Source organism: Tetrao urogallus (assembly GCF_951394365.1).
Source record: "Tetrao urogallus genome assembly, chromosome: 1".
In the NCBI taxonomy this organism is placed as follows: Eukaryota; Metazoa; Chordata; class Aves; order Galliformes; family Phasianidae; genus Tetrao; species Tetrao urogallus.
The window spans coordinates 1,267,691-1,278,255 of record NC_136813.1 but is presented as its reverse complement, the minus strand read 5'-3'; the positions used below and the strand labels follow the sequence as shown (position 1 = coordinate 1,278,255).

The window sequence follows — 10,565 nt, the reverse complement described above, 5'->3', positions numbered from 1 at the left end:
TAACAATCCTCTCCTGGATGAGATGACTCACCCTACAAATGCTGTTTTTCTTTGCTGATGGTGCTCAGCATGGAGACAGTCCTCTCCTTTGTCTTCTGTGGCTGTGATATTGTGGGTCAGGACGAGAGCCCTCCATGGGACCACAATTCCACCCAGCTGAGACCACAGGAATGTCCGAGCTATTTCTTTATCTCCGTGTCCTTACCCTCATCAAGCCACTTCATAGGCAGGAGGGATGGGAGAAACTAAGAGGTCTGAGGAATCAGTCTAAACTGGGACCAAAAGTGTTTGTCTAACCCTAAAATAGAGCCCGGGCCGTTTTTATGAAATAGGACTCAACCAGTTCTGTAGAAGGAGCAATTTTCATTTTTTGGGGTGAGGAATCAGCATCCTCGTGGCAGGGCTGGGCCAGGAAACCGAGTGTCTGGGCTCTGCAGTTCTTAACCCAGCAGTGGGAGAGAAGGGCCACGCGGACCTGCTGGTGGAGGGTTTGGTGGCTCTTTCCTCCAGCTGACTTTGAACTGGTGGGGATGCAAGCCCACATCCACACAGGGCTGGGGTTAAGCTCAGCACCGTGTTTGTAGGCATGGCTCCTAAAAGCAGAGTCAGCACTGCCATATTTCCCTATATTCCCCTGTCACTATGGGATATGTCAAGTGTCTCCAAGTGGGACAATCATAGAATCATAGAACCCTTAGAGTTGGGAAGGACCTCTAAAGGCCATCCAGTCCAACTTCCCTGCAATGAACAGAGACATGGACAGGTAGACCAGGTTGCCCAGGGTCTGATCCAGCCTCGCCTTGAAAGTCTCCAGGGATGGAGCATCCACCACATCTCTGAGCAACGATGGGGAATAGTGATAGGATGCATCAATACTGAACCGATGGAATGGGCAATGGTCTTCACCACTTTGCTGGCACCATGAGATGCCTGTAAGATGATTAAAAACAAGGCACACAGAGCTCACCCTCACTTTCACAGAGCTGGAGGCGACTGTTAAAGGCAGCAGCACAGAGAGAGCTACTGGTTCCTACAAGCTTTTCAGACACGAATGCTGCTGTTGGGAAACACCAGTGGTTCTCTGCGATGTTGACCTCACTGGAAAAATCGGGGACCAGCTTGATAGTATCAGTACATCCCAGTGGGATGGGGAGTGCCCCCACCAGCACCCCTTTTAATGGGAATCCTTCAGAAAGGGGCTGGAGTTGGGAGAGCATTAGCTCTGAATGGAGGTGGTGACCAGGTGGGGGTCAATCTCTTCTCCCAGGTAACAGCGATAGGATGAGAGGCAACGGCCTCAAGCTGCACCAGGGAGGTGGCAGGTCTCCATCCCTGGAGGTGCTCAGCAAAGGGGCACACGGGGCACTGAGGGCCGTGGTGGGGTGGGCTGGGGTTGGAACTGGGGATCTTGGAGGGCTCTTCCAAACCTTCATGATTCCAAGATTATTTCCCCAGGGATGCGAAGCAGCGGGCGTCCTGTCCCCGCCGCAGGCAGTGTTTGCACTCGACCTTTTATCAACCTGTTTATCACAACCACAGCTGACACTCCCCATGAATCAAAACTCTTTTTTCCCATGCCAAGGCATGGAAAGACTTCTGATAAACGCACGCTCCTTATGTGCCAGGGAACCTGGAGGAAAGCAGACCGATTTCTCTATGGGGCTTTTTTGCACGCAGCGTTTTCTTCTTTAGAAAACAGTCTGAGGCATCCAGGGTGTGAATTTCAGCAGATTTTGCAACCACGTTGGAAGGTCAGCCAGGCTGACCGCTGGGGAGGGGCCACATGTTGATGGACAGGCAGGGAAAGGCAAAGGGACAGTGCCTGTCCCTGTCACCACGGTGTCACCTCCCTGAAAATGCATGCCACAAACAGCAATACTCATGGGAGCCAAGCACTGCAAACACCATAGGCCTCTGGCCCTGAAGCATCCTCACCTCCCATCACATGTGGGATGAACCCTTCCACTGCCACAGAGTGGGGCAGAGCTAGGATTTCACTTCCTTGGACGTCGTGTCCGTGTCATTGCTGGTTCCCAGGGGACCGTTGGGCACAGACCCCATTGCCATCTCATTTTGAGGCTTCCACGGGATTTTGTTGCCTGTGAGCTTCATAAATCTTTGTCCTGCTAAGAAATACAGTACGGGATCCAAGCAGCTGTTGGTGCTGGCCAGGGGCCGGGTCACCTTATAGGCTAAATTTATAGCATTAAGGGTCTGACAGCTCAAATCCCAGCTCCGGAAGGAGTAGTACAAGGAACGGGTGACGTGGAAAGGAAGAAAGCAAACGCTGAAGACCACGAGGACAATGATTATCATCTTGACCGACTTCTTTTTGGATCGGGAGAGCCGGGACATGCCCCGTGTGGGCTGCAACAGCCTGCGGGCCATGAGGCAGTAGCAGACGATGATGATGAGGAAGGGGATGCAGAAGAGAAGCACCATCATCACCGAGCTGTAAATGACAAACTGGCCAAAGAGGTCTTTGCTGGATGTGTCGTGGCAGGTGATGGTGCCACGTCTGGTGCTGGTGGTGACAAAGAAGAGAACTGGCAGTTGGCAAACCACGGTCACCACCCAGATGATGACAGACACCCTACGGGCGTAGCGGACGTGTCCCCACTGCAGGGACTTCAGCGGGTAGCAGATGCCCAGGAAGCGATGGATGCTGATGCAGAGGAGGAAGAGGATGCTGCAGTAGAGGTTGGTGTAAAACAAGAAGCGGACTATCTTGCACAAACCCACTCCGAAGGGCCAGTTGTCCCCCATGGCGTAGTAATACACCAGGAGGGGCAGGGAGACCACGTAGAGCGTGTCGGACACGGCCAGGTTGAACATGTACGTGGTGGAGGCATTCCAGGTCTTGATCCTAAAGATGAAGCCATAAAGGGCCAGCAGGTTGAGGAAGAGCCCCACCACACACACGATGCCGTAGGAGACGGGCAGCAGGACGTACTTGAAGTCCTCATCAAACACACACCTGTAGGTGTTGTTGTCAGCATTGCCTGCAACAAAGGAGCTGTTGATGACTCTGGTCCAGGCTGGAGGAGTTGATAGGTTCGCCATCACCCTACGGGGAAGGAAAGAGGCTGTAAGAAGGTGAGAAATCCCTGGTAGAGTTGACTTAGATAAGGAAAATCCAGTGCTGCAGCTGCTGTATTTACACTCCTGATGATGTTGCCATCAACCACCCAACGTCCACCCAACAGCTATGGAAAGACATAGCCCACAGGTGTGGCTCACAGCCTGACCAGCACAGCCAGCTCAGTGCACGTGACAATGATTGAGAGGTGGCACACACTCATGCCAGCACGATGAATCCCCATGGGACCTCACAGCTGGGCGCTGATGTGAGCAGCAGCCCTGAGTGTGGAGGACTTAGGGTTGAGCGCATAAAAGGAGTCTTATCTATCCTCATTTTGCATCTGGGGCACAGAGGGGTAACCAAGGTTGCCTAAGGAGGCTGTGGATGCCCCATCCCTGCAGGCATTCAAGGCCAGGCTGGATGTGGCTCTGGGCAGCCTGGGCTGCTGCTTGGCGACCTGCACACAGCAGGGCTTGGAGCTGGAGGAGCACTGTGCTCCTGTGCAACCCAGGCCATTCTGTCATTCTGTGATTATCAGTGGAAGGGGTAGGAATCAGATGATCTTTAAGGTTCTCCCCAATCCAAGCCATTCTATGGGTCTGTGACTTGTCTTGAACAAATCCCAGCTGCCCCAAGCTGCCTTTCTCACCAGGGCCAAGCAGAAATTGTCTCCTGTGCTACAGAACAGCAAAGATCCTCCTTTCTGTGCTCAACCACCCACAGTGGCTACACATGGGAACGAGCAGCTGATAGGAAAGAAATGGACTAGAAAGAGTGTCTGCAGACACACAGGGTCTGGCACTGTCTGTGCCAGGAGGAACAAGGGCCCCTTTGTGCCCACGACCCGACCCACACACGATCGCCCAGCCAGCTCGTCAGCCAGGAATCAAATTAAAATGGATTTGCCTCATTTCCCATCAAACAAACCGGGCTGACCTCCGGTGAAGCAATGGGCTGAGCCCTGTGCTGCTGCACCATTAGAGGGAGAAGGGGTTATGGGGGATGCAAGCACAGCAGGAGCTCAGAGAGCAGAATTTGGGTGAAAAGAGCTGGGATGACGGCGTCCTTTATCTGAGCATGAGGGATCAGAGAACCACAGAATCGTAGAATGACTGCAGTTGGAAGCACCCCTAAAGGCCATTGGGTCCCACTGCCTGCAGTGCACGGGGACACCCACAGCTCCATCAGTGCTCGCAGCCTGACCTCGAGGGTCTGCAGGGCAGCACCACCTCACAGCCCTTATTGTGAAGACCCCATCTTCCAGCTCCCAGCCCTGTTCCCACCTCCCTGCAGGGTCCCACAGCCCCAACTAGAAATCTCAACAACGCATTGGTGAGCGTCTGTGAGCTGAGGAGGGGGCTGTGCCCTGTGTGAAGGCGGATGTGCCAATCTGCACATCTCCTTCCTCGGGAAAATGAGCAAACAGAGCCCTGGGGTTGGCAACCAGAGACAGAACCCTGCTCACAAGGCAGCCTTGTCCCTGCTGTCACGCTCTCACTTTGCTTCCTTCTTTTTTTCTCTCTTTTCTTTTTTTTTTTTTCTCCTCAATTTTGCCCAGAATTCCTTGAACAGAACCCACTGTGTCCGTCAGGGCCGTGGCTGCTTTCCAGCCTTGTGCCAAAGCCCCTTTGCATCCGCAGTGAGTGGGTGGCAGGGGACACACATCCAACCCAGGGGGGGGACAATGGGAGGGAGAAAGCAATGGAAATAACTGAAGGAACCGAGAAGGAAAAATCCTTCAGTGACAACCAAAAGCAAACCCACTCCAACGCCCTGGGGAGGAGCAGCTGCTGCCCAGCTCTCCTGGTCCTTCCTGAGATCGTGGCAGGAGGATTTCCTTCTTGCAGTTGACCTTGCACAGCTTTCCAGGTGTCCTCATGCACAGCACCCTCAGGGCATCGCCCTGCCTGGCTTCCTCCATGCAGGGGTCTTAGAACCACAGAATATTCCAAGTTGGAAGGGACCATAAGGATCATGGAGTCCAACCCCTGGCACCACACGAGACCACCCAAAAATCAGGCCTTGTGTGTGAGAGCATTGCCCAGTCTCAATGAAACTGGAGACACAGCTGGCTCTCTTTGTAGGCATGGCTTCATCCATGGATGGAGTTGAGGTTTGGGCACCCAGAGCTGGTCTGGATCCACCCATGCATGGGAACCCAGTGGCACGTTGTCACTGTGATCCCATCTGCGTGGGCATACAGACACCCGAGGGCACAGCCATGTGATGCCCACATCCCAAAATGCTCCTGTAACAGGATCCACCTCAGCAGGGAACAGTGAGTCCCATCGACTGGAGGGGGCTGTCACCAAAACAGGGCACATGCCAAGGTCACGGGCACCCAAGGGACACACAGGAGTGCTGGGTTGGACATGAATCACTGAATGGCTCGGGTTGGGAGGGATCCCCAAGTCCAAGCCCCATGCTGTGGGCAGGGTTGCTGACCACCACACCAGGCATTGGAGCAGAGAGCCCAGGGCCTCCTCCAACCCACTCCTCAACTCACCAAATCCCAATTCCAGGCCCCTTTCTCAGCCTTCCCATCGCTCTCCCATCAAATTTCATACCCAAGTCACCAAAGCAAGTCAGCTGTGGCCGTGGTGGGGTTGAATGGGCCGTCCCTGGTAATTAATGGGGATTCACTCCTTGGCAGAGCCCCTTGCATCTGCTGGTGCCTCCTCTGGCACAAGCACCATTTGTGCCGGAGGACAAAACCACCCTCCATTTACTGCATATTTCCTGATGGCTCCTTTGCAAAGGCCACAAGGACAGCGTGGGTGTTTTCCCTGCCCTAATTGCACGCGTTCCATCGACTCATCAAAATCCCTGCGCTGGATCAGGAGCTGCTCAAGACGTCGGGAAGAGAACAACCCAGCATCATCTGAGAGCAGTCAAAATCCTCCGTAACCCAAAGGAAACAGCAGATGGTACTGAGCCTGCATGGCCAGGAGAGGGGAGCAGCTGAAACCAGAGCCTCACAAACCGGCGTGCTTTTCATCTGCCCTTTCCAAGCAGCTCTGTTTCCCTCCAGGATGGCTCCATAGAGGCTAAGCTTCCTCCTTCTCTTCCTCCTCCTGTGTCCTGTGCACACGGTGCTGCCAGGCTCAGCGTTTCATAGAATGACAGAATGGCCTGGGTTGCAAAGGAGCACAGCGCTCATCCAGCTCCAAGCCCTGCTGTGTGCAGGTCGCCAAGCAGCAGCCCAGGCTGCCCAGAGCCACATCCAGCCTGGCCTTGAATGCCTGCAGGGATGGATGGGGCATCCACAGCCTCCTTGGGCAACCTGTGCCACTGCCTCACCACCCTCTGCCTCCAAAACTTCCTCCTCACATCCAACCTAAACCTCCCCTGTCTCACCTTAAAACTGTTCCCCCTTCCATTTTGCCTGCCCCATCCCTTCCCAACCTCCTGCAAAAAGCTTGCAGGGAACCCCCCCAATAAATTCCCTGAATCCACACAGATCTGAATCTATCCCTCTTGAGCCTCTGCTTCTTGCGGTCCCAACACCTCCCACCCTCATCCGCAGCGCATTACAGCCCCAATTAACCACAGCCAAACGAGCAACAAGTCATTAAACCCAACAGAACACGCGCTTACGCATAATTCAAGCTGCCTTCGTTGGGCTGGCCCTGCTCCCAGCAATTTGGGTGGAGGCAAACAGCACCTGGCCCATATTTAATCCTTTGGTCGCCACTCCAAGCGCTTCCCTTGGAAGGGATCACCCATGGAGCCCAGCTCAATGATCCCAACGGGTCCCTTCTATCTCAGGGTGTTGTATGATTCTACTAACATGACTTCAGGTTGGGAGATGACACAGCTGTTGGGCTCAACCCAAAGCATGGGCTGAACCCCAGCACGGGGAGCACCCCCACCTACGTGGCAGCAAAAGGGGTCTGCAGCTCATCCCTCCCAAACTGGGGATGCTCAGGGTGAAGAAGGGTTGAATGCTGGCTTCTCTCCTCACTCCGCACCCCGCCGGCTGAGGGCCACAGGGCACAGCTCCATTCACAAGGGCGTAAATGAGGAATTGAGGAAGGCGCCCGGCTGCAGTGCCATCGCTCCGTCTCTCAGGGCAGCAGCCCCGCCGCTGCTCGCATAGGAAGGCAGCGGCTCGCCAAACGCGTTTTGCAAGAAGAGGCGATAAAAAAACCGAAGGAGAAACAGCGCTGAGATGCTTCGCCCCCAAAGCTCCCCCTCTTCCCCACTCCCACCTCCACCGCCCCGCTCCCAACGCCGCGGCACGGAGGTGCTTTCGGAAGTGCCGAAAGGAATTAAAAGGCTTCCAAAAAGAAAGGTGAGAAGGGAGCAAAGAGAAGGAAAAGACCCCCAAAGAGACGGCGGAGGGGACGGCGGGACGCAGCGCGGAGGAGGAAAAGCCGCGGTGAATGGGAAGCGGGCACCCCGAGAGCTGCGGACGGGGAAATGCCGTAGAGAGCCCCGTCACCCCCCCGGGGAGCGGAGGGACGGAGGGTAAAAGAGTTTCCAGCGGCTTAACGCGGTGAGCAATGGGGCAGAAAGCAGCAGCGGAACCCCGAGCCGTCCGCACCGCGCCCGCGTAGCCCTCCCGCTGCGGTCTTCGGATCCGTTTCGGGGGGTTTGGAGGCATTTTTTAGTTCCTTTGCTTAATAGGAACGTCCCCCTCCCCCGGATCGGTACCGGCTGTCCCCGCTCACCGGGCCGGGCCGATCCGTTCCGCTCCCCCCGCAGCGCTCCGCTCATACCCCGCGTTGCGCTCCCACCGCCTGCGGCTGCAGCGCGGCTCCCGGCGGCAGCGTGGGGACGGACGGGGCGGATCTGGGGCTGCACCGCCCTCCCCTCGGGGTTAAGGGTGGGATCGGGAACGGGGCCCGGTTCCCCGCCCCGGGAATAGGGATGGCGAGGTCGGGACAGGAGACGGGAGCAGCTCCAGACCGCCCCCGTGAGGGGTTGGAAAGGGATTTGGGGTCGGAGGTGGACCATCCCCCCTATCCCCCCCCCGTCCCCCCCGCCGCTTTCCCCTCCAACGATGAGACCGTGGATAGGGTCAGGGCTGAGATTCCTTCCCCCAGTGACGGAACCATGAATAGGACGGGAGCTGGAATCCCTCGGCAATGGAACCGGAGCTGGGGCTGGGATTGGAACCCCCCCCACCATCCTCCCAAACAACGGGACCATAGATAGGACCAGGGCTGAGGTTTGGGATAAACCCCTCCCAGTGATGGGACCATGGATGAGACTGGGAATGGGACAGGAGCTGGACCTCCTCAGTGAGGGAATTGGGGCTGAAAGTAGGGATAGACCTCCCTCAGTGATCGGACCAAAGTTATAACTCTCTCCCCCTCACCTATGGAATCACAGGTGGGGCTGGGACCAGGCTCCCCAGGGATGGGAACAAGGCTGAACTCACAAGCATTGCTCTGATGGGATTACAGCAGGAGTGAGAAGTGGATCCCTTTTCAATGACGGCACCATAGATGGACTGAAGCTGGGACTAGAGCAGAAAATCCACTTGGTGGTGAGACGTTGGTGATGAGACCACGGATGGGGCTGGGGCTGGGACTGGAGTTGGAGCTGGACCTCCCCCTGCAGGATGATACGACCACAAATGGGACCAGGGCCAGATCCCTGCAATGGTAGAACTGGGATTGAGATTGTCTCCCAGTTGCTACTTCAGTGATGGCACCACGGCCAAGACCAGAGCTGGACCCCCACTCTAATGATGGAATCATAGATGGGATCAGGGCTGGGATCAGAGCAGGATCCCATCCCTTCTTGCTGTGGCCGTTGGTGGTCCCACTCAAACCACTTTCCGTGGTGATGGGACCATGGATAGAATTGGGAATGGGACTGGAACTGGACTCCTCCAGGATGATAGGAACATTGGTGGAACCAAGGCTAGGAGTGTGGGTGGAAGGGACTGATGCTGAAGTCTGAGCTGGACACCAACCAGGATGATGGGACGATGAACAGGACCAGGGCTGGGACCAGAAGAACAGTGATGGGACAACAGATGGAACTGGGGCAAGGATGGAGCAAGACTCTGCACCTCTGTAATGAACGAGAACAAGGCTGGGACTGCAGCTGGAAATCTCTCTACTCCCATGCTGGGACCACGGGTAGGACTGGGGTCAGATCCTTTCTGACGATGAGATCATGGACGAGATCAGGTCTGGGGCCATGTCACTGTCCCACCCAGTGATGGGACCATGGATGGCCCTGGGGACCCACCTTACACCCTGGGGATGCTCCAGAACTGGAGTCAGCCCAGGGCACGGAGCAACCCCATTGGGTGAAGGAATCCCAAGATCAGACCTGGAGGGGAAAAAAGGGCCTGAAACCATCCGAAGGAGCACAGCCAGGGCTTAGCAGCTGCTTCAGCCCCCCATGTATGGGACCCTGTCCCACGATAGATGTCCCCAAGCTGTGCCCCAATGGGTGCTGGTGCAGCATGCCCCTGCCACGAGCCAGCTGTGTCCCTATGGGAAATGAAGGGATGGGGAACGTGATGTGACAGCGGGACTTTGAGGCCATCTGGGCTCTAATTTTAGCAATGCTGGTGTTCTCAGGAGCAGTTCCCAAACACAGGTCCTGTCCTGCAGAGGGCTGCAGACCCATTGAAACCCCTCTGGGAAGCAGAGAGTCCACAGGAACTTGCAGGCAAATCAGGCTGTGCCGTAGAAGAGAATTCCTTCAAGGTTCCTGAATTGGAAATGTTGATTTTCGGTGCAGTGGATGCAAATTTGGGGATCGCATCATCTGTGTCCTCCAGCCACACTCTGGAGATGTTCTGGGCTCTGTCGTGGCATGAAATAACCCCCAAGAAAACCTGCAGAAAGCTTTGGAGGATCAGCACTGGGTTTGTGCCCTGCAGAGCACCGGATGCCTGAGTGAAACCATGGCCAGGTCCAGCTCTGCCTTCCCATGGACCTTACTCACCTGGGGCAAAAACCCAGACAAATTTGGCACGCTGGGTGGCTTCTGTGTAGGGTAGAGCCATGCAAAAGGACATACTGAGATGTCTGCAGGTGGTCCCATGGTATTTCACTGCTGTGAGCACAAAGTGAGCCCCAGCGCTCCCCTCTGCATTCTCCATCTGCACCCACGGCTGGAAGGCAGATCCTCCTCCTGCACCTGAGTCCACTCCTGCGTTGGCTCCCCAAATCTGCAAGCAACCTTCCTGGAGGAGGCCAGGATGACCGTAAAGCAGGCAGAAGGGGGAAACAAGCTGATGGCCATCTATTATTTAGAGGCTTTTCAGCAGTGGTGGCTGCTGCGGAGGCATTATGAGGATACGAGCATTTGGAGCCGAGCAACCGCTGCCGGCCCTCTGTGCCAAAAAAACAGCCTGTTTCCTTCTTCTGATGTCATTTGTTTGAGGAGGGAAAACAATGCATCACGGCACAGCTATTTGAGCCTGATAAGGGAGGAAGGCCAGGCCTGTTGTTTGGGGGGGGAAAGCTGGGACGGAGCCCCTGAGTGAGGTTTTGGAGGGTGGATTTATTCT

At 55.7% G+C, this 10,565-nt stretch overlaps 1 protein-coding gene across 1 annotated transcript; it reads right to left on the bottom strand.

Annotated features, from left to right (window-relative positions):
- Window positions 1–1,986: 1,986 nt before the first annotated feature.
- P2RY2 (purinergic receptor P2Y2) lies at window positions 1,987–10,297 on the bottom strand (the record flags this gene model as incomplete). Its single annotated transcript, XM_079532484.1, is given in 4 exon segments — window positions 1,987–3,067; window positions 9,998–10,047; window positions 10,049–10,102; window positions 10,106–10,297. Coding segments are annotated over 4 exon segments (1,377 nt in total).
- Window positions 10,298–10,565: the final 268 nt, after the last annotated feature.